Consider the following 23,406-nt stretch of genomic DNA (forward strand, 5'->3'; position numbering starts at 1 on the left):
TCGGCGAATGAATGGCAAAACAAATGTTATTGTTTTGGAAATGAAAAAAACATATGAGTAAAATCGCATAGAAAACACACTGTTTATTACAATGTACACATAAATTTAAATGTGTTCATAAAAGACTAGCATATTAGTATTTGCCTGATAGGCAAAGCCAATCCACATCCATGAAATATATTAAACTCACTTATCAAAAACAAAAATTACTATGTTGTCAACGCTTTCGTTTTTGTTTTGTTTTGTTTTTTTTTTTTTCATTTCCTTTTCTCATTCATTCTTCAATTTTTGTTGTCAGAATGGAAATAGACTTGGGATGATCTGAACAAAAACAAATCAAACACCACACAATTTGATGAACGAATGAATAATTAGGGATTTATGCAATTGACCAAAATATTTATAGAAAACAAAAAAAAACACACACACACACACAAACATAGTACACGTACTTTGAAATACTGATAAAGAAATAATGAAAAAAAAAACAAACAAAACAAAAACAAACATAGGCAGAATTGCCTACAATTATGTAGCATGTTGTAGTGAAACCAAATTTTATTTGATTAATACATACGTTTTTTTCTCAATTAATTTTTCCATTAGCACACCCGTTGTTTTTTTTTTCGTTCTTTTCATAGATTCCAACTTTCTTGAACTCACAATAGATGATGCTTCTCAATAGAAATCTCTAGAAATGGGAAAGAAAATTCGGTGGTTCGATAGAAAAATAAATTTTCCGATCAGATTGATATTGTTGTGTGAACCTCAAGATCTGGGCTAGCATTTAAGTGGTGTAAAAAGTACAATAAACGCAGACGCATTTTATACAATATTTAGTAAAAAAAAAAAAACAAACAAACTTCAACAATTTTTTTGTATGGGTTTTTTTCCGTTTGGGTTTTTTTCCGTTTCAAATCCATCGCATCGTGCATATTCACATCCGACTGAATTTTGATCATTCTCTATCTGTCTGTTTGAACGAAGAATAAACGTCGTACAAATTATTTAGAATAAAACTGAACTGGAATAATTTCAGTCATTTCACATCAAAACCAATCTGCAGCCTGACAAAAAAAGAGAAACAAACAAAAGCGTAGTAAAAAAAAAAATTACAACATAAACAAATGTATAAAACAGAGTGGCTTTTACTTAGGAAACAATGGACGAAATATGTAATTGTAATCCAAATCCCCTCTTGATGAACACTGGCCTTTGAGCAATTCTATTTTACTGAAAACTGCATTGCCAAACAAAACATGGTAGATGAAAGTGTGCGAGATGACAAACATAGTTTATAGAATTACGAATTTCCACCCTCGTTAATATATCATGGCACGTAGAACGAAGAGAGACATAGTAACTGTTAACAAAGAAAATAAAATAATGGAATGCTCACACAAACACACACACACATACAACACACTCACTCACTCACTCAACCATACACACATAACATTATATATCCTTTAGTTCGTCTATTCGATTTCTCTAATTCTCCTTTGATTTCCGCGTAGAATTGCGTGACTTTCAGCAAGACATGAAACATTTACTGAATGCAAACAACAACAAGAAAGAAAACAAATTTCTTCTTTATTACATTATCATCATAATCATTAACTTTAAAGAATTATTATTGAAAAATATATATTTAAAAACGAAACACATTTAAATAAAAAAAGAAAGTTTTACGGAAAACATTATTTAAATCGATTGTGTATTTTATTTGACATTGTTACAAAGAGAGAAAAAAACATGAGAATCTTAAATGTATTTGTTCAAACGAGACGGTAATGTGTATTGTAAGGCGATGGTGAATTGATTGGCGCATCAGATCGGAGATGTGAATGTATGAATGGTTTAAACATTTCCTTGAAGACATTCATCCAAGTGCTGATTAATTTGATTCGCATCAACTAGTGTGTTGCATACAGGACACGGGAGTTTTTCAGGTACGGGACTGTTGCTTTCGTCATCAAGTGTAATCGTTTCCATTTCGTTGTTTGTCGTGTGCTGTGTTATGACGGATGTGGTACGTCGCTGACGCTCATCTTGTGCCAATTCGTCCATAATTCGATCGTTGTATTCTTTGGCTTCACGAGTTTCGGCATTCAAGCGATCGATTTGCTCTTGTGTATAGCCGGCTTGAAGCAACAACTCGCGCTCGTTTTGATCGATACGTGCTTTCGACTGAACTGACGATTGGCTTGTCGATGGTTTCACATGGTTCTTATAGAATGGTAATGCTTTCGTCTTAACGCCTCGTTTCCGCGGATTCACTTTAACTGTAATACCATTGCAACCGTCCAAATGACAAGTCAGTTCGCCTCGAGCCATTTGGTCTTCGCAAATTGGACACGTTACAATTTCCATATTTGAATTGCCCACATTTTCCGGATCACTCATCACAACATTGTTGATGTTATTGAAATCGGACATCAGTGTGTCGGTACCTGTTGAAAGACAGTGGAATCATTAGTTTCCGTGCGGATATTGGGAATATGAATTTATTACCGAAAATCTCATCGATAACCGTGGTGTCAGTTAGGATGTCCAAGCTTTCGTTAAGCGTATCATCAAATTCGCCATCAATCATTTCAATATTTTCATCTTCTTCGCCCAAATCATCCAACAGTTCTTTTTTTATTGAGATTTTCGGCTTGGTTTCATTTGTGGACTGTATCACAGTTGCGACAGCACCAGCATCAAACCCATCATTGCTGCCATCATCAATTTCAATGACTGTGTTTTGAACTGAATGGATCAGGATGTCATCATCAATTTCTTCCCAAGCACTTGTCGATTCGATGACCTTCGGTTTTTTGGTGGGCCGATCGGCTTGGGATTTGGATTCGGATGGGTCATTTTTCTTGTCGTTAAACTTATTTGCCCAAAAATTTCGAATATTTTCGGACGGTGAAACGGTCGATGACGTGTTGACAGATGACGATCCGAGTACAAAGCCACCCGATTGGAATGTCGGTCTTTGAATAACGCTTGTGCCTGTGCCTGTGACAAACAGAAAAAACTCATTGGAAAAAATGCATAATGTCAAATCCAACATTGAAGCAACATATTTCGAATTACCCGAATCATTCAAATCACGAAAACCAACAACGTTACGCAGATTACCGCCAGCCGTCGCATCCGAGACGCTGCTCAAAATGCTGCCTACATTGTCCAAAGTGGTTTGTGTTGAAGTTTGATTTTTGGCAGTTGGTTTAAGAACAACAGTGCCGCCGCCGTTCATTTTTGTGAAACCACCACCAGCCGGTCTAGCCGATGGTGGATTTGTAGTTGTTCCCTTTGATGGAATGGCATTTGTTTTTGACGAGTTCAACCAGTCGGTTATTTTTGGCAATTTATTATCTTCCACTTTAGCTTTCTTCGCTTTTGTCTTTGGTTCCGGTGCCGATACTTTGACGAATGTGCCTGCACATGTTTCATGATGTTTTGCCCACCAATTATCATTTGGCCCGGGCGCTCGATTTGACGTACGCTTGACCCAGCCATAAAACGGCTTTCGATGCTGGCAAATGCCATTGCAACGCCAAATGTGTGTTTTGTACAATGCAACCTCATCGTGGAATGTGTGATAAACGGTGATATTTGTACCGGCTGTTCGATTGATGCTCTCCATGATTCGTTTGAAATTTGGTCCATGGCCACCATTTCCTTCGCGAATGTTGAGAACAAACAAATAAGCGTGAATCATCTCATGCTATTGGAAAGTTAGACGAAACAAAAAACAAATCAGCAAAATCGCATTGGACATTCTATTGCATATTATTTTCTATTTACCAGCATTGTTTCAATCAAATCACGTCGACTGCGTAGCTTCAACAACGGTTCGCTGAGTCGAATTATGATTGATATACCCAAACCGTTGCGACGTTGATAGCATATTCCCGCGCACTGATACATGCGTTTGCTCCATTCCAATTCAACGCACTGCAACTTTCTCTGGAAAAACTTGATGTCAAACTGTCCGAACAGCGAAAAAATGTCCGGTGTTGGGTCAATATTTTCCCAGTCTGGATGTACGAGATTCTGTGTTGCATTCAATACATTGTCAACTTCTTCGTTTTTTCGCTTGTTACAACCAATTGGAGCGGACCACTACAACAACATGTAAAAAAAAGTCATTCGCACTGTCGTAACAACAGGTTTACGCAATAACAATGATTTTGTAGAAAAATTACACTGATTTACTTACGTCATTTGCTGCAGTCTCCTCTTCAGCATCTAATTGATTTTGCAATTGCAACGCAAATAGATAATCCTCGTCGTGTGCCATTTTTTTTTTTCTTGTTGTTGCGAAATTTAAATCATTCTGTGAGTGAGCGTTGTTGTGACAGCATTTGTTGTTTCGTTTTGACGTAACTCAGCGCGCTTTTTGAGGTTATGGTGAATGTTTGAATACAAAACAAAAACATTCAATATTGACACACGATTACAAATCAAACACCAGATGGCGATTTTTCGCAATTGACGCGCTTTATTTGAAATGAATACAGAAGACAAACGAGAGTTGGTTAGAAAATAAAATTTTAATCGGAATTGATATTTTTTGAAGGTGATTACTCAAAGTTGATAAAATATTCCATTTTTCAAGTCATTTTTCATTTCCGATTATAGGTTGATGAATCATCAATGATGATCCATGATATGAATCAAATTAGCCGTTTGTTTGACATCAAATTAAATTACATCCAACATAACATATGGATAAAACATAAAATACTCACTTCGATGTTCGCTAGAAAACAAAGCCATACAATGAATGTAAAACCACATATTTTGATATAATTTTCAATTTTATATTTTATTTTGTCTTTGACTTTTTTGCAATTATTTTTAGTTTTTTTTTTAAATTTTGTTTGAAATTCACAGAAAAATAATTGTTTCATTCTACAATGTTTTGGATTTCTATAACAATATTTAAATTGATTTTATGTGGAAATAGCAAAAATATATGTATATTTTATATATATATGATTGAATCTTCTACTAATGCATTTGTGTGTTCATAGCTATGATCTATGTTATCGTGTATTGCTGTTTTTTTTTCTCTGTATAATCGTTTGGAGTACATTGATGAATTACTAAGCTATTGTAATTATGGTGTAAGATGTAGAGTAGTTGTATCTCAATTCTACCGGAAAATTTCAACATTGATTACTCTATTCAAATTTTCGATGTGACAATTCGTTTATACTTTTTGTTCAACATCATCACTTTTGTTCGACCATAATATCCTGATCATTTCGAATTAAAATGTGTTTCTTTATTTCTAATAAACGTAACCATCTTTTCAATTCTTTTAAAAAGAAATTTTCTCCTTTTTTCCATGCTTATTCGTTCGGTCCCATTGTTTCCACTCGTTCACTTCCTTAGTCATTAGGTTAAGGCGTTCAATCTAATTTAATATAATGCTATCATAATGGTCTCTATAAAAAAAATACACATGCAGATGTTCATAAATATATTACATTTAATAAAATCCTAATTCAAATGGGAGAAAGAAATATCTACAACGTTTAATGTATATTACGTAAATAGATTTTGTTTGTTTTTTTCTTCATTTTTTTTTTTTTTGGTAAAACAACTAAAATCACATTATGATTGCTGCAATTGAATGAAAAGTGTGTGTTTTTGAAGAAGACAAGAATAATCATAATAATTTTAATTCAAACTAAAATTACTTTGTTTGAATATTCCGATTAAAATGTGGAAGAAAATTCGAAGCACTTAAGATCCAAACATTAGATAGGCAAAATTAGTATTTCATCAATTATGACTTCGATTCATGCATTTGTTTCCCTAATTATTAATTCAAAACCTCTGACTCCAGAGAATAATATTGATTATTTTAATTTTTTTTAGTTAGAATAGAGTTTTAAAGCGTGCAATAGTTGAATTATAAGTGCTGTTCTTTCTTTTTATTCACAAGCAAAAGAGATAATATTCTGGAAATGGTGAAGATTCTACTAACAAGTGCAATTAGAAATTCAAAATGTAAATTATGTGCATTTGATTAATAATTGTAGTTGTCTAAAGCTTGAAATTCTAAACGTGTGAATAAGTTTGACTTAATTTGAACGGAGTAGGAGTTCTTTATTAAAACCGAAAGAGAAAAATAATAAAAATGTCGGAAGAAACTTTGTCAATTGTTGAATATCAATCGAATGTTCGACACAATTATGACAATGGTTTGCCTTTATAATCAATTTAAAATTTTAAAATTACAAACAGCAAATGACCAGAAAGTTTGATGTCCAAGTGTTTTCTCTTTATATTTTGGTGATTGATTCTTAAAACACAATAATTCGCAAAAAAAAATCTGTCTTGTTAAGAATGTTTCACTAAAAACCGCATGGTAATTGATTTGGTTGGTTAAGTGGATCAAATGGAAACACCTAGTACATCAAAATATATATATATTGCTCACAATGTAATTATAATCTCATTTGATAGTGTTCGAATTCGAAACGAATAAAATGTGACAGAGACCAACAGATACTGACGACTAATATAGCCGCTGTTATTTTCTCTAACTAAAGATGCATAAATATGATTTACTTGAAACCATTTCCATCGTTTGTGTCAATGGAAATGTATTTATAATGTCGTGGTGTTGGAAAACTGAACGATTGGCGGAAGAAATCTGAGTGTTTCTTTGTTTTTCTCTCTGTTTTAAGTCTTACTTTATCGATATCTCTCTAAATTGTAATTGTATAATCATATCGATCTCATCTTCGTTTTCCAAAAAAAAAGAGAATATTTTCACATATAACAAAACTAAAAATAAAAACGATTCCCCCCATCGTTAAAATAAATGCTCACAGTTTGTTTCATCCAATTGTTTTTTTCGCACAAATCAGTGCTTAATCATGCTTGATAGTTTTCATTCAAGTGTTTCTGCAATTTACATCACTATATTTTTCTTCTAGTTTACATAGGACTGGTTAAGCGAAAAGGCAATGTAATCATGATAATATGACATATGGCAAGGATTTGTATACTTTTTCCCTTCTCTCCCTCAACATCTCTCTCTCTCTCTCTCTCTCTCTCTCTCTCTCTCTCTCTCTCTCTCTCTCTCTCTCGAAGAGAGAGAGAGAGAGAAAATGCCAATCGAATAATACAAACAAAAGTGTAAAATGTTGCCATTTTCTGTTGCGAGTGTGTTTGGAAAAAGAATAAAAAGCACTACAGTATAATTTCTTTGCTACCTGATAATAGGGTGTCGAACCGTGGATAGATAACGACACTGTTGCTGTCAACTGAATCCGTTTGCTTTCTCACGACGGTCTTAATTTTTTGCTTGCCATTCAATGTGTTGGTGCATCTGGTGATTGTTTGCTGAATAAGCTGATTTAAATCAATTGCTGGCCACGTAGCCAGCGTACCACTTCGTCATAACACCGTTTTAATATGTTCATTGTTGTCATTGCCATGGCCTAAGTGGATGTCATTCTCGGATATTTCATCGTAGCCATTGGCCTCTTGCTCTTCGCTGGATGGAATGAACATTATGTCAATTTTATGTGAATCTTTATCAATGTTGATCTCTCGATCGCTGGGCATTTCAATTGGTCTAGCTAATGATAATGATGATTTTCGAGATGTCATTGATATGTTGTCACTATTTGGATGTGGATGATTCGACTGTGGCGGTGATAAATTGTTGACTCCCGTTCCGTTTAAATCAATTGATTTTTCATCATTTGGTTCGCTTTTTGGATGAAGTGAAATGTGGATGATGTCATCATTTTTAATTGCAGTTAAACTTGATTGATTTGCATTGTAGTGTGCATCTGCCGCCGTCGTCGATGATGGTTGCGGCGGCTGCTGTTGAGCTTGATGGGGGGCAAATTGCTAGTCTCCTCTATGAACATTCCGTGGTTCAGTATTCTTGCGATACCAGAACACTTGGAACAGAATTGCCAAGTCTAAACTGACCTACTCAAACAGGAACGAAAGGGAAAAGCGAAAAGAAACATGCACAATATAAGTTATAATACTTTCGTCAGATAAATGGGTGGAAATAAAAAGGAAGAGAGAAAGAGAGACGACAGCTCTTCAACTTACTTGTAATGTGCCACATATCCAGAATTGCATTGGCGCATGTCTGAATATAAAGTAGCAAGTCTTGAACATATCACCGACCGTCCACAACGCAACCATCATTATCGACATGCCTTGAGTCGATTTATTCTTGAAATTCCGTAAAAATTGCGGAGCGCCTTTAGAGAATAGAAAACAATTAATGAAATATCCATTTTTTGCCCGTTTCTTCCTTTCTACGGACCTATTGTTAAGCAATTTTTTTTTTCATCTTGCAAGAAGAAGAAAAAAAAATGAGGAAAAATGTTTTCTCGATAGAGATGGTGAACATAAAAATAGTATCAAACTAAACATACCCAGCATAGCTTCGATGAACACAGCCATAAAACCAACCGATTCCATGAAAAAAGTGAATGGCAGCATAAAGTATGTGATGATAGCTCCAACAAACCACACCGCGAGCATAAAGTCCAAATATGATTGGAAATCCGTCCATGCCCAGAAGTACTTCGGATCGAAATCTAGATCATTCGAAATGAAACAAACAAACGAAAAAATGTATTGAATAGGCTTGAATTCTGTGAATAATCACTATGTTTCAGATAACAACTATCTGCATTTTGACTCATATATATTTTACAAGAAACCAACTAATTTGTATCACTTCTAAGTAAGAGTGAGCAGATATAATTTTATTATCATTCACATTTAGATTTACCGACAACAACAACAAATCCGTAAATCAAGTAATCTGACGGAAAGTGCATGCAATCAACGAATTTATCTATACAAAATATCAAATGCTATGTAGCACTTTAACACGAAGCGATGAAAGGTCATCAAACTCTTCCATCCAATTGAGTGGATTGAAACGTTTGCATATTATTAAAAATGAATATCAAATTAGAAGTTCGTAAGCCAAGAATGAATGACTTTTGACAGTGTGTGTATGTGTGTGCGGCGGTGTTTGATTGGGGTAATCAATGTGAAGCAAACAACGAGACGCCCCCGTAAACAATGAATCAATAATTCAGATTGAAAACATTTTTCTTTCGGTATAACGGTAATTGCGGCAATTTTCCTTTGGTTTACGTCTATCATCACCCAGCACAAGTCCTTCGGTGCCATAGTAAATGTATCAGATTGCGTTTTAGTGTCGGTTTTAGATTCTTCTTTTTTTTTATTTTCACATTGATTCCATTGATTGGATTTTCATTCACTATTTTAGCTTCACACAAAATAATTGGTCGGATCAATTATGTAACATGCTCAAATGTCGACACCGTTGATTCGATAAACTTCTTGATTATTCAAAAGTATTGAAGAAACAACAGGGCAAACGAAATCGAATGAAACATTTATGAGTTGAGTCATTTTCCACAGAAAAAAGAAATGCCAAACACAACCGTCAGAGAAATAATTGATAAATATTTTGCCTGCCCTGTTGATGACTCAATTTATCCTCAAATGGTTTCGTGCTTTGAATAAATTTTTGCTAATGATAACCGTTTGTGATTGTGTTGTTGGATTTTTAATGTCGAACGCATATCATCAACTGTGCCGCTGTGAACATGACATAAATACATAAAGTAAATGTCACGCATAAAAAAAAAAAACAAGACAAAACTCCATGCAGACGAGTAACAAACGAAAAGGTTCTTATTAAAAATAACGACTACTTCAGTAACTCAATGCTGAATAAAAAGTAATGTGAAGAAAAACTTGAGCATAAGAATAAAATGGAAAGAATGAGATGAGCAAACATGGCTTGAATTTGCATTTGTATGTTGTGTGTTTGTGTGTTTAACACAGTTTGGTGAAATATTATTATAGGCTTTCAACGGACAAATAAATTATAATGCAAGACCAACAAAGAATGAACAACACTGAACAACAGAAGAAAAAAAACACTGTCGCAACCATAAAATAATTAACAAGGGAACAAAGACATAATATATTATTTATATGTGACACAAAACCAAATCAAAACAACGCAAAAAAATGTCTATAGATTTACAAACAATGAGAAAAAATATGAGCAAAAACCAAAAAAAAAAAAAAATCCAATACAAACAAATGGCATTAGTAATAACGTAAAATTCGTTAAATGGATGATGACGATGATGGTGTGGTGGTGATGATGATGGTATTGCTGTGGTGCAGAAGATGAAAACAGGCATAAAACAGGCATGTTCATGAGCGATGGAGAGAAAAAAAAACAACCATCGCATTGCAAACTGTAAACAACTAATGACTTGGGATCACATACCGCTTATGTAGTGTTTGTTTGAGTCACGTCTTCGCTTCTTTTTCTCTTCGATTGAAGGAGATGGTTTTGCGGTGCGTAAATCGTCTTTAATTCGAGCGGTCACATTGTTTCCAGCCCTATCCGGGTGACTATTTGTGGCTGTGGTATCTACTTGATTTATGTCTTTGTAGGTCAGATGATTTTATATATATGGTAGAGTAAGTAGCATTGCGCCAATACACAAACACAAAAATACTCATTAGATTTGAGATAGAGAATTTCAGAGATTATCAAAGATACAACATATTTGGTATGATGGTGGTAATGATTGCTTGTTGTGAGTGTATGAGACAGAGATGGAGATATTGTGAGTAAGATTGAATAAGTTTTCGCCTTTCTCCTAATTACATGAAACTTGTTACGTCACACACATACTCATCAAGTGCATTTATGGAAATAATTGTGTGAGCACGTTGCAACGAATTGGGACAAGCTCGTTGAAAACGAGAAAGTGTACATGTATTGTTGATGACGTTTTTTTTTTTGTTTGTATGATTTTGATGAAACACTGAGCAAATGTAAAAGAAACAATCGAGTCAAAACTCGTTAAATTTTCTTGCTGATCAGGCTCTTATCGTACGAATCGAACGAGGTAGAATCAAGCATTATTTGTTAATTGAATTTTGCTCATGAAATATGACATTTCATAAATGGTATTTGCTTTAATCTGTAAATTACCTGTAAATACTCGTTCTCGGCTTTTCAGAATCGAGTTATTCCGTCTCACAGTGACACACAGATGAATCATCAAGAACATCGTAATGTTCATTACAATACTCTGAACTAAAAGTGGAAGCTCAAAACGACTGGAAAACCTGTAAAGAAGAATGTTAATGAGTTAATTAAATCTTATTGCATCACATTTCGATCGGATTTAATGGCAAAAAATAGAAGTGATGAAATGGTAAAATGAGTCGACTGCATTGCACGATGAAAATAAAAATTCCCCTTTCGAATTTAACGTCATGACGTCATTCCGTTGGTCATTTTGTCATTTTGCGCAAGTGACCAAAAGTCATTCAACATCAGCTGGACAAAGAGCATATAAGCAGACAATAAAATATTTATTCCATCCGCTTCGACTCGAAGTTCAATTTATTGTAATTAGGTAAAGAGCAGAAAGAAGAAGAAAAACACCTCAAGGGAAATTGATGGGGATATTGAATGTGGAACATGTTCCTTAAAATGAAACGATGAATTTTTTAAATCTAACCTTTTATCTATATTTTTAATTTCCGAAAGCTTTTTGCATGTCATTCAATGCAGTTTACAGAAGGAAAGCAGCAGCGAAATCGAATTTTCCGGCGTTTCATGCTTACTAAGTACTTTTTTGTCGATCGTGCGGAAAGTTTACAGCGTGTAAAGGCTTTTGATTGAGTTTTCCAGTTCATTTCGCTGACGATGAAGCTAAAAGATACACGATATATGCACACTGATTGAGTTAATATACTATTTAGTTGATACTTTGTATGCAAAAACGTGTTAGTGGCATTAATGTTTTGAAATAACGCTCTCTTATTAGTATTCATCGACGAATTTCTCTGCATACACAACAAATCAATAGAAATGCCACGCGATGTGCGAAATCATATGATAAAGCCATAAATACTAATGCATTTAGTGTACAATTTTGGGCAACAACAACATCCAATGAAATTATTCACGCCATGTGTCGATTGAACGAACCAGATTACACAGACATTTATTATAATTCCATCAATGTCATCGAGACAAATTGCGAAAATGGCATTTTATCATCTATTTTTAGTATGCCGTTGTTCAGCGGAACAGGATATTGATTTTTCTCTTTCTCTCACTAAAACTATATACCTATTGAGCACATTTGTCGCCACATTGCTTGCCAAACATGGCACACATATTCTTTCTGTACGGATAAACCGATTTGTTCATCTGATTGTATACTGAAAATGTTCTTTCCTTCCAATGAAATGGTAGTTTCGGAAAAGCCAAATGTCCTCATGGTCCCCCGCAAACGCAGAGCCAAAATAAAATAGATAGCGGTAATTATTTTTATCTACGACACAAAAGCTTCGATCATCCCCATTTTATCCAATCATCAATTAATTACAGTGTTTTCCTTTATGTGTACCGAAAATGTCGTCGAATGACAGTCGTTCATCGGCATTTGGTCATTTTTCTATGTCCTCCATATCACGGAGTTTCGTTTTGAAATGCACAATTCTTTTGACAACATGACAACTGGCTCTTCCATATCAAATAAATCTTCACATGAAATGATAAAAATGGTAACAGAAATGGTACACATTGCCCGTGTCATGTACAAAAATGCGTTTCACTTTGAGCGCACCCTCTTTTCAACCACTAAATTAAGCCTCGCAAACTGCGTTCAACACAACGACCGTAATGGAAAGTGTGGTAACTATGAAAATTGAAGCAACGATACGCGTGTAAAAAGAACAACCGAGATTCCATTGTGGAGCTAATAAAGAGAGGGAAAAAGGAAAATGGTTCAGTGATTTTTGGCTCTTGTGTGGCAAAACACTTGCGAGATATTCACAAAATACCGTAAATGTTGGAAAGGTCGGGAAATGAAGAAAATTTTATTTGGATTATTCATTTGCACATGGGTGTAATGTAATCCATAAAAACAGACAGACACAAACGAAATCTAAACGATAAAAAATGGTTTGCGTTTTTGATTATTCCCGTTTGACTTGCAGTCAAAATGTTTATTGAATATTTTGCTGCTTACAAATCACGTGCACATAAAAACGACCTCAGTTTGGCTAACACGTGCACACATTTAATCGCACATTGAAACAACAATGTTGCCATTTAAATTGGATTGCACATGGAATTCGTTAGAAGCGACTCTTTTTTAATTCAATAGACTTCGAAGAAAGACACAAGGAAAAAATCGTTTCATAGTTGTCATTTAATTCTCTGGTTTATTTACCTTTTGACCGTAACATATGGATTTGTATTCAAATGATTGATGTGTTTGAATAGAAAATTGAATCCCATGATAAATTGCTTCAGACACTTTTTTTGCCAAGTCACAAGACATTTTTCGAATATATTATTTTGCTTATTCTATAATATTCTACTAAGAATCCACGTGCCGCGTGTGAAATTCGGAAATACTCCGGGGAAATTCGACAAACATTTGCATGTACGCTTCGACACAACCATTCAATTTACACAGTTACACTCCGCAAAATATGTTTAAAAATATGCACATAACAAATTCCTCGAAACATTTCTCGCCACCTCATATTATTCGCAAAGAATGTCTATCATCTCTGGTGGGTTTTTTTTTAATATGCGGCGAGAATGTGTTGTTTGCAGCCAAGCGGAAGAATTAGTTTGACTGGGTGACGTTGATGAATTGAACTATTAACAAAGTATGTGTGTATGCACACGTGAAATGAGGTTGTCGATAAAAAAAAGCCATAATTTTAAATAAACACATAAACTGTTCAAGGCTTGCGATTTTTTTGCAAATTGAAAAATAGATAAATAAGTTTACGTATCAAAATGTTTTATAAGTTCTGGTTCGATTTGTATGTACTACTTTTGTTTGTTTGCAATTTATTTCAATGGAAATGAAATGGTAAGCCATTAATAATTATTAATAAATAATTGATAGAGAAATTTATCGAAGAAAAATGTTTAAAAAAAACGAACATTTTACAAGTTCTGATAAGTACTAATGGCCTACTGTGTTTAATGAGCGTGCCTTGCACAACACTTGCTAATTAATTTTTTATGAGAAAAAAGCATTTCGTTAACTGATCAACGACTATAATTATTCGAAATGAATTTAATTATTTAATGAAGATGTTTGACATGTGAATTTTGTTCATACGAGTGGAAACAGAAAGCGCTTGGTTTGCGATTGAATGTTTTGTGTTTGCGCGCAATACCGCACAAATACCGCACAACACTGATGGATACAGTGTTTATGGGCAATCATTCGGACTGTGGTTATGGCTGTCGAACAAATGTTACACTCAATGGATATGAAGCGTAAACATCGTTTTGTATGCGAAAAAAGAAACCAAAGGTTCTTGCTGCTATTTCAGCATTCTTTTCGAATTGTTATTTCTATTTTATGACCTAATCGATCCAAATTGCAATGGTTTTTCTCTTTCTCATTAGATACTTTGACCTTGAGACAGAGCACTGTTTGAATAACTTTGCTATCAATAAAATGTGTTCAAACACTTGGCATTTTCACACAATAGAATTTAGTGGCGCGAAAAGCGGTACTTTGAAGCGATTTCTGTTTTGTCGTTGCTGTTGTTCAACGGTTTCCGATTCAATATAGATTACTATAATTGCCCCTTTGTTGAAGTTTTTGCTTTTTCTTTCTTTTTTTCTTGTTCGTGTCGACGGTTTTGCGTCAGTAATAACCATTTTGTAAACGAGAATATGCGTAAAAAAGCAATTTCTAGACCGTAGTATTTATTTCGGTCGTGAATTGTCAAGGTCAAGAGCAAAAATTCCGAGCGAAACAAAGACGGGAAACTATTCTTCTAGTCGCAATAGATTCACATGCGTAACGATGAGCGCATAAAATATAAATCAAAGTTCTTTATGACATTTCTTGTGCCATCGCGTACATTATAATGCAAATGGTCGGAAGCGCACATTTTTTTCTCTCTACCGTACACGAAAAGTACTGTATTCAACACAACATATATTCATTAGATGCTAACTCGCACGGCATATCCTAACACTGCAATTTTCCAGCTCTGTTTTTGGATTGTGGAAATAAGTTCATAAAAGGGAAAGTTGTTCTTCTTCTTCTGACGACAACGTTCGTCGAATACGAGTGAAAATGAAGTTGTACAAAATAATTTTGCAGAAAGAAATTTAAATAATGGATTAACTACTTATTAGGGCGCTAAGCTCAGCTGGAGGGCATCCATAATCTATTTCGTGTGTTTTTCATTCAAAATGCAAAGTGTGAAAAAAAAATTCCATGTCAAATACCGTGCACACGTTTGTCGCTTCGTTCTTCAAACATTTATTTAAGCCTTGGAAAGGATAAAATGATGTCATTTCACTTTCATGAATCCACCCGACTCAAATCGAGCCGAACAGCTCAACGCTCAAAAGCAACAACTCAATTCAGATGAATATTTTTGGTTGCCATTTGGAATTGAAAGCATATGTATTTGTGTATATGCTCGAGGGAGCTTGAATGTTATTCATAGGCTGCTCAAAGCAATTGCTCGGAATAGCAACCCATTTCCAAATGAGTGAGACATGAGTTCGGTGTTTTTCTTTCTGCATGACTGCTCCTCAAACGGCAGAAATGAAGAAGAAGAAGAAGAAGAGAAAGACTGATGAATGTTGCTCCAGTTATAACTGTTCAAATATTATGGATTCATTATGTAAACGGTTGCAACAAAACATTCATCTTTTAGTCGGAGGCCGATTCGAGTCAGTGACAGCTTGCACGGCTATACTCTGTCGTTGAATTGAGCACAACCCATCGAAATATGAAACAAATCATAATTTAGACTGTTACGACCCGATTGCAGTCTCTTCTGTTTTCACTGAATTAGTGCCCGCATGAAAATAGAACCGATAAATTGTTCTCGTTTTTTTTTTTTTTTTTGCACGATACATTCAGTGAACGAATGAATGCCAAGCCAGTGTGGAAATAGGATCTGTGGGCTTCTCGAATGGATTATATAGAATGTGGTCAAACAATACCGCAACGAGAGCGCAGAAGGTCAACTTGGGAACGGAAATTGGGTGCTTTTGTTAGTATACGCCATCAAATTCTATTTAAATCTTTTTCTAATTTGTGTACGAATGTACATAAATTCGTTTGTTTGCGATACTGCGAACAAAGTTTGCGGCAAATGGTTGGAGTCGAATCTCTGCGACGAGACAAAAATTAGTAAAAGCTATCATTCAATCGGAAATGAGAACAACAACAACAATAGCAGTATTTTTTCCCAAGTTTTTTCTTTCTCCGCATCTTTGGCAAACAAATTTTTTTTCTTTGCTGTATTTTCCCCGATTCGCAACCAGTTTGCTGTTTTGATGGAAAACATTTCACGATTAGCTTGTTTAGAACTTGGGTTTTTACTATTTTAACGTTGCAAAACATATACGAGTATAAGTTTTATGGCATATATGCCATATTTTATAAAAATAGCCTTCAGTAAACCGAAAATGAAAAAAAAAAACTTAACAACAACACAAGTGCCGATGTGGGAATTCATGCTGAACGTACAGTCAGAATTGATAACAATGTCGAAGATTGTGGAAATATGACGAGGGTCTTGCAAAAAGTGTTTCAAAGTGAACAATCATTAAAAAGAATTGCAAAAGAGCATCTCATTTGAAGATATCCATTTGAGAGTGGCCGAATAACTGTCACACAATATCCTCTTCCTCTGCGTCAATGGTGTTGACATAAATGAAGTTTGATTGTTGCAGAAACAGTCACACACAATTTATCCTAAAACTTGCAACATTTTATTTATTTATTTTTTTCGCCCACAAAAAACATCTTATATTTTGAATCGTTCATGTCAACTGGGACAGATAGAAATAATTTGCTGGAATAGCCATTGGTTGAAATGGCTTCCATTGGCGGTATTTGATTTGTGTAGTCATTTCAACCACTAGGAAATTGCAAACTGTCAGAACGTATTTGCACAACACGACAATTGTATGAATTTAATGGCTTGTAATGGTCTACCCTTTTCGGCGTGTGAATCAAGTTTTGATACCGGTTTTATTCGATGCTCATTAACAAGTGAAACATGTTTGCGGGTACGGAGAAATTACGCTAATGACTTTGTGGATGATAGAAGAAACAGAAACACACACAGACACACGAAAATCGTGCACGAAATGTGTTATTTCTGAATATTTTATATCGTGTTCACTTCATACACGTCCACAGTAGGTGGGTTATGGGCAATGCAGGCATTTTGATTACACTTTTAGGGCAGAAACATAAAATGTTCACTTGTGAATAATCAAATTTAATTCAAATAGGAATGCACTGCAACCATAAAAATAAACGAATGTATTTTTTAATGAGAGTGTTTGGCTGCCATTGAAGAGTGCCACGATGGAATGAGAAACATTTCACTTTCAATTGAATCAACTGAGATGTCATAGCAAAAGTGCCGGCTCATTGACTCAATCCAACCGGAATATTTGTATTAATCAATGCCGTTGTCGGGTGGGTTTGAATTCAAATTGGAGGAATGCTGCTTTTGCGGGTGACAAATGGCTTTTCAATTCAAATCACTGAAACTGTTGATCACACGTCTCTCTCTCTCTCTCTTTCTCTCTCTCTTTCTCTCTCTCTCTTTCTCTCTCTCTCTTTCTCTCTCTCTCTTTCTCTCTCTCTCTTTCTCTCTCTCTCTTTCTCTCTCTCTCTCTCTTTCTCTCTCTCTCTCTTTCTCTCTCTCTCTCTTTCTCTCTCTCTCTCTCAAGCGGTGTTCACAATGATTGTAAAACGAAGGAATAAATTTTATTCGAGAAACCTAAGTGAGAAAAATTGTGCACAGTAATCGTGAGTCACGATTCGTGACAAAACAGTGTCAAAGCGATTTTTTGCACGTACACAATGGCTTTGTATTCACTTTATGGAAGAGCAAAATTCGGCGGCAAAATATCAACATTTGGTTCATTCAATCAAGTATATCGTGAATCAACTGTATCGTGATTTCGTCTCACATTCGTTGATAACATTAATTTAATACACATCGCATCCATTCGCATCCGATTTTATTGATGTCACACAAATATAACAAAAACAGCGAGGAGGCATCAAATTGAATCAAACACAATGCCATTGTTCCCAACTGGTTTGTAGTCCAAGCAACGGCGTTATTCATTTCTGTGTTTATTTATGTATGTACATCTCTCTCTCTCTCTCTTCCGTTCAGTGGAATGTCAGCATGAATTATGTGCGTGTAATCTCTGTGTGCTGCTTCAGTCATGCATTATTTACAAGCAGATTTGTTGGAGTTTCTGAATGAGAATCGTGGACAATGCGTCGTATAAAATGCGTCGTTGGCAAATAAACCGTATTGTATTTCAATCGTTATTCGCAATTAGATTTCTGTTGAGATAAGATGAAAAACAAGACACTGAACTTCGATTATTTTGTTTGAACTGCTTTCGTTTTGTATATATTTTAAATGAGCGATAAGATAGGCCATAATATTTCCAAGCGCCGACGGCAACTCAATTCTGAGGAAATCAATGTTGCTATCAACGGGACTTTGTTCAACTTTGAACTTGTTTTCGTTAGTTTGCTGCCAAGTTTTCGTATCGCTTGCCGAGATAGGAAATATAAGCTCGTGATTAGAAAAGAATCGTCGAAGAAATGAATATTGCGAGCAGGTAGGCTCTATCATCGTCGTTCGTAATTCAAACACCAATCAACACTACTTTGTATGATGATAAGGATAGATCTTTGACTCTTTGTTCGAGCAATCGATTTTGTTTTGCAAGAAAATATGAAATCAACGAATGTCAAGCCAACATAATTTCATTTTACTGAATATATAGGGATTTTTGAGACTTTTTTCAACTTCCATTTTTGGAATTACATCGGCATGGTTGATTGATAATTTTGCGACATGCACACGGGCAAACTGATAGTGGCAGTCTGACACACACGTGCAGTCAAAAATGAAACAGTGGTTTTTCAACGAAATTAAATTTGCTCTTCCTTCGAGCATAAATGAATTTGTTTATCTCGGTGTTTTTTGCTGCTGCTGCGCCCGCCATTCAGTTTATGGATGGGTGAAAATATATGGAGCGCAGAGCGTTATCAATTGTACAGCATGCAAGTGTATTCACCATGCTATATGCATCGTTCATCCTTCATCCGTGTTCGTTCCTGTCGAATCGAAAACGGGAAACTACAAATTATTCAGCTCTCGCAATTATTTCCACTTTTTACACTCCATTTTTTTATTATCACGCGCGTTAAATTTCATTTTGCCATTTTAATACAATTCATTCTCTCGTTCCACTTGCAACGTTTTCATTTTGGTGGTATCGAGCAAGGGAAAATGCTACGGAGTCTGAGTTTACAAAAAAAAAAATGGTGGAAAATTGATGGAGTGAGTGCTGCGCATTGCATTGATGTTGCAAAAGGGTGCTGATAAGTTACATTCTTAAGGACAAAACGTTGAAAATTCAACAACTGGAAAAGAATGGCAGACAAAATCCAAATGCTGGTGCATATACATCGGATGAATGGTGTTAGTATGTTTTGTTTCACAACAAGAACAAACGACTGCAGCAGCAGCACCAATAGCAGTTGGGCGAAATAAAGCAGGTCAACAGATACAGTGTACAATTTAATGTTCGATATAAAAAAAAAATTGGTGTAATCGATGTCTGTGTGATATATTTCGAATTTGAAACCATTTTAAAGTCGATGCTTTTTTGTATATGTGAACGTTTTGGGTCGATTTTTCCTTTTTCGAACAAAGTGATTTGTCATTTTTTTGACCACCAGTTATTGCACTGCACAAGTGCATGTTGACATTCCAAAAAGCACATGAGTGTATCCACCTGGTGAATTGCTCGTAAATTTTCTCTTTTTAATTACAGCCCTTTTTTTCGATTTGCTTCGAAAAATGAACACATACACTATATCGACGTCAAGCGGCAATCGTTATGAATAATCGCGTGCTCTTCTGGTGTTACAGTTTTCGGCTCAAAAGGGATTCGTTACGTATTTCCTATTTCTTTCTTTTTCCTTGCTAGAATAAGTACACATGTTATACATAGTTGAAATGCAGCAGTACTGACGCAAACGAGGGTCTGATTGAACGTAATTTTTTCGTTCCATCCACATCGAAAACCGCTTAAACTTACACTTTATCCACATTTCCAGTTCGTTGTTGTTGTTAGTTTTTGTTTTTGTTTACTTGATTTCTGTGTGAGCTGCTGACATAAATGTGATTGGGGATCGTGCACTTTCATTTCTCGCTTTTTGTATACAAACATTGGTATTAATGAACTATTTCGTGACACGAAATCGTGCGACGCACCTTATTCTGTCGGCAAGGACGTTCATTTATTACTATCATTTTTATAAATGTATATATGGATTTCGGTGTGTTTTCGATAAGTTTCTTGCCGTATATTGTTGTGAATGTGAACACCAAACATCACTGCGAATATAGAAGCCCAATTCTCGAAAATCCACCGATTGTATCCAAGTTTGAAGATAATCTTTTCGATACCATGAAACATATATTCTGTCTATGGAACAAATCACGGAATCAAATCGAATTAAAGGAAAAAAAGGTGGTTTGAAATAAAGAAAATGGGTGCGGATTATTTGTCAACAAAAAGTGTATTGATCTGAGTTAAACTTTCATAATACAAATAGCCTATGTTCCGAACCATTTTGATAATCTTAATAGTTTCCGATTGATTTGAGCAAACAATTTTCCAAGTGATTGATAATAATAATGAACAAACTGCGATTGGCCTAGATTTTTTTTTTTCGCCGGTGCGATACGATGCATACTTTTTTATTGTCTCGCCGCTTCAAACAAAGCAAAACACAATTTCATTTAATCAAATACAAATCGCATGGAATCAACAATAAAATGATGTCATTCCGTAAAAATACAACGTTACTTTGCAAATAGGCATTTTGTGTGCCTGAATGCAGACGAATTAATGTCTGGAACGTGATATGGCTTTGATGAGAATGAAAAAAAAAACGAAAACATTGAGATAAATACACTTACCAAAATAAAATACGCAAAGTGTTTGCAATCAAAAGTGTGAGACATACGAGCAGTGAGAAACCGTCGGCATCCTGTGTTTGTTTAATTTGACGATACTGCGGCACATATGGAATGACACCTCCAACCACCATCGCTGATGCGGCTGCACCACCCAAAATGTGTGACACACGGAGATTCAATTCGTCGCTGATAATCCAGTCATCCATTTTTATAGGTCTCGATTATTACACGTCGTTATATGGTTGTCGATAAAATTGTGATTGCTTTGTTTATCTTGTGGTTTTGCCTTTTCTTTCCTTTCTTCGAAAGAAAAAACAAGGGTTTTCTAAATCCGACGACCAGAACAACAAAAAAACAAATCGTCTATTTTTCCTTGTGTGCGTGTTTTTGTTTGAACATAAATTTTGGAGTTAATTTTTTTGTCTGTTTATCGCTTTGGCTAAACGGAAGACATAACTTTACAGCTGTACTGGACGCTTATCATGTTGACCTTTTTTTTGTTGTCTTATCTGTAAGCAAAACACATCAATTCGATTATTTATGGCAATCATTTGGTTTTCTATCGTTCACTGAACACAAATGCGTAACGCATTAATATGCGGATCGTGTTTTATATTTTGCAACACCACAAACCAAAATCCCACAAACCGAAATCGTTCAAGGTTAATATGAATGCTGCTCACCTATATAAAGATGAATGAGTGTTGATGATCCAAAGATTTCCACGAGAACTATATGATGAAAACTATGCTAAATATGCTGTGTACATCATCGTTGACGGCGCTATTCGTCAAAAGAATTCGTAGAAAGAAATGACAAAAATAGCGATTCCAAAGTTTCACTTTCACACAGTCGACGCTTTAGATCAGATGTGAATTATTCGATTTTTGTTTATTTGTACGAAACCAAGATAAAAGTGATCTTCGCACTCAGTTCAATTGGTTTCGGTTTCGGTTTCTCAATTCTGTTTGGTTCACGTTTTCTTATTTTTCACTTTGAAAATTAGATGAAAACTTAGGATCGTGCCTTCTAACAAACACTTAGAACGCGGAATCACTGATTGTGTAAACAACTCGAACTGCGATTCACAAAGCGAAGACAAAATATATCATAGCTGTTGATAATTATATTATTTCTTAGAATTCGAAAACAGTGTGAAAGTGATAAATCGGATCTGTGTGTGTTTGTGGCGATTGGAAGAGGTTGCCAGACGAACTCAAAAAAAAATGTACGTTAAGAAGACTACGTTGCAAAATATTCACAAATCCATGCAAATAAGATTTAATTGCGTAGCCTAGCTACTTGTTATGCTTCTTTCTTTCCGTCATACAATAATTTTTTCATGCACTAATTCTTCTCTTTTTTTCAGCACATAAATCCTTCAAAGAGATATGTACAACAGTTGATTTATTTCGCTATCGATGTCGTTGGTGTGTGCTCCTTATAAAATATCTTTAATCTGATTATGGCTCCACCACATCCTCATGGTATTGCGTGTACACTTTCGAATCATATACCTCCTTTCTATTTTCTTTTTTTGCTTTTTATTTGCAAACACAAATACGATCGCAAATTTTAAAACACAAATTGCCCACTTCTATTGAACTGACTCACAAAATGTGACGTGACCGTCGCTTTATTGATGCACATTAAATGTCTTTTATAACGAGAATTATTAAATTTTTCAAAAAATTTCACGAACAAATGCTATATAATTTTTTGTTCCGCGTTTGTTTTTCTTTCTTTCTCTTTTTATCCCGTTTACATTTTTCTCTCAAGCGACTACGGTGGCTCTTATTATAAAAAACACCATACGAGATGCGACGACGGATGCAGCAACACTGAAAGCCACGGTGAAAAATTAGATTTGTTCAACTACATTTGCTTGTACGACACACGTATGACACGTATGATTGTGTGCCGTTTCTTTGCATGTATTGGATTCACAGTACACTGCGACTGTATACATACAATGGTTGGCGCTTCTGTTTAACGCACATCGATTATATATGTACGAATGGTTGTGGTTGTGTGCGTGATTGCGGCGATGACGTTAGCTTACTTTGACTTTTCATACGTCAAACTGGGGATGGCTTCTATATTTCTCTTAAATATTCAACCAAGTCGTTTGAATCGAATGCATTTGGATTTGAACAGATTTAATAACAAATAATATTTTTTTTGTTTTTCTTCATGATGGTTGTTTGAAAATTTGGTGGCGAATTGGTGGACGGGTGAAAGAAGTTTAATTGTTATTCAATGGATTTTACTATGATACGA

At 35.1% G+C, this 23,406-nt stretch overlaps 2 protein-coding genes across 4 annotated transcripts; both read right to left on the reverse strand.

The window, feature by feature from the left end:
* Window positions 1–1,686: 1,686 nt before the first annotated feature.
* LOC129567341 (DNA-dependent metalloprotease SPRTN-like) lies at window positions 1,687–4,494 on the reverse strand. Its single transcript, XM_055444133.1, has 5 exons — window positions 4,217–4,494; window positions 3,802–4,119; window positions 3,088–3,721; window positions 2,515–3,009; window positions 1,687–2,453 (listed from the first exon to the last, which is right to left on the reverse strand). Exons 1-5 carry the CDS (start codon window positions 4,295–4,297, stop codon window positions 1,861–1,863), a joined length of 2,121 nt encoding a protein of 706 aa, XP_055300108.1. The 5' UTR covers window positions 4,298–4,494; the 3' UTR covers window positions 1,687–1,860.
* Window positions 4,495–6,096: 1,602 nt separating this feature from the next.
* On the reverse strand, window positions 6,097–23,251 carry LOC129567450 (solute carrier family 66 member 2). 3 transcript variants are annotated; one of them, XM_055444322.1, is made up of 7 exons: window positions 21,810–22,979; window positions 21,127–21,635; window positions 11,054–11,190; window positions 10,337–10,498; window positions 8,424–8,588; window positions 8,092–8,246; window positions 6,097–7,962 (listed from the first exon to the last, which is right to left on the reverse strand). In XM_055444322.1, the coding sequence occupies exons 2-7, from the start codon at window positions 21,330–21,332 to the stop codon at window positions 7,879–7,881; spliced, it is 909 nt and encodes a 302-aa protein (XP_055300297.1). In that variant the 5' UTR covers window positions 21,333–21,635; window positions 21,810–22,979; the 3' UTR covers window positions 6,097–7,878. The 3 variants fall into 3 exon arrangements, with proteins under 3 accessions (XP_055300297.1, XP_055300298.1, XP_055300299.1); XM_055444323.1 differs by lacking the exon at window positions 10,337–10,498 and having other exon boundaries at window positions 21,810–23,251; XM_055444324.1 differs by lacking the exons at window positions 6,097–7,962; window positions 8,092–8,246; window positions 8,424–8,588; window positions 10,337–10,498; window positions 11,054–11,190 and adding an exon at window positions 17,707–21,059 and having other exon boundaries at window positions 21,810–23,011.
* Window positions 23,252–23,406: the final 155 nt, after the last annotated feature.

This window comes from Sitodiplosis mosellana, unplaced genomic scaffold (assembly GCF_009176505.1).
Source record: "Sitodiplosis mosellana isolate CC-2019 unplaced genomic scaffold, AAFC_SMos_1.0 Smas_scaffold_11, whole genome shotgun sequence".
In the NCBI taxonomy this organism is placed as follows: Eukaryota; Metazoa; Arthropoda; class Insecta; order Diptera; family Cecidomyiidae; genus Sitodiplosis; species Sitodiplosis mosellana.

Excerpts from the sequence above, each read along its gene's own strand:
- LOC129567341 (XM_055444133.1), bottom strand. The coding sequence starts at position 4,297 with ATGGCACACGACGAGGATTATCTATTTGCGTTGCAATTGCAAAATCAA. Across the intron at positions 3,722-3,801 it reads ATTTGATTGAAACAATGCTG|CATGAGATGATTCACGCTTA; the intron begins GTAAATAGAAAA and ends ACTTTCCAATAG. Across the intron at positions 2,454-2,514 it reads GGTTATCGATGAGATTTTCG|GTACCGACACACTGATGTCC; the intron begins GTAATAAATTCA and ends GTCTTTCAACAG.
- LOC129567450 (XM_055444322.1), bottom strand. The coding sequence starts at position 21,332 with ATGGATGACTGGATTATCAGCGACGAATTGAATCTCCGTGTGTCACAC. Across the intron at positions 11,191-21,126 it reads ACTTTGCGTATTTTATTTTG|GTTTTCCAGTCGTTTTGAGC; the intron begins GTAAGTGTATTT and ends TCTTCTTTACAG. Across the intron at positions 10,499-11,053 it reads CCGAGAACGAGTATTTACAG|ACATAAATCAAGTAGATACC; the intron begins GTAATTTACAGA and ends TGACCTACAAAG.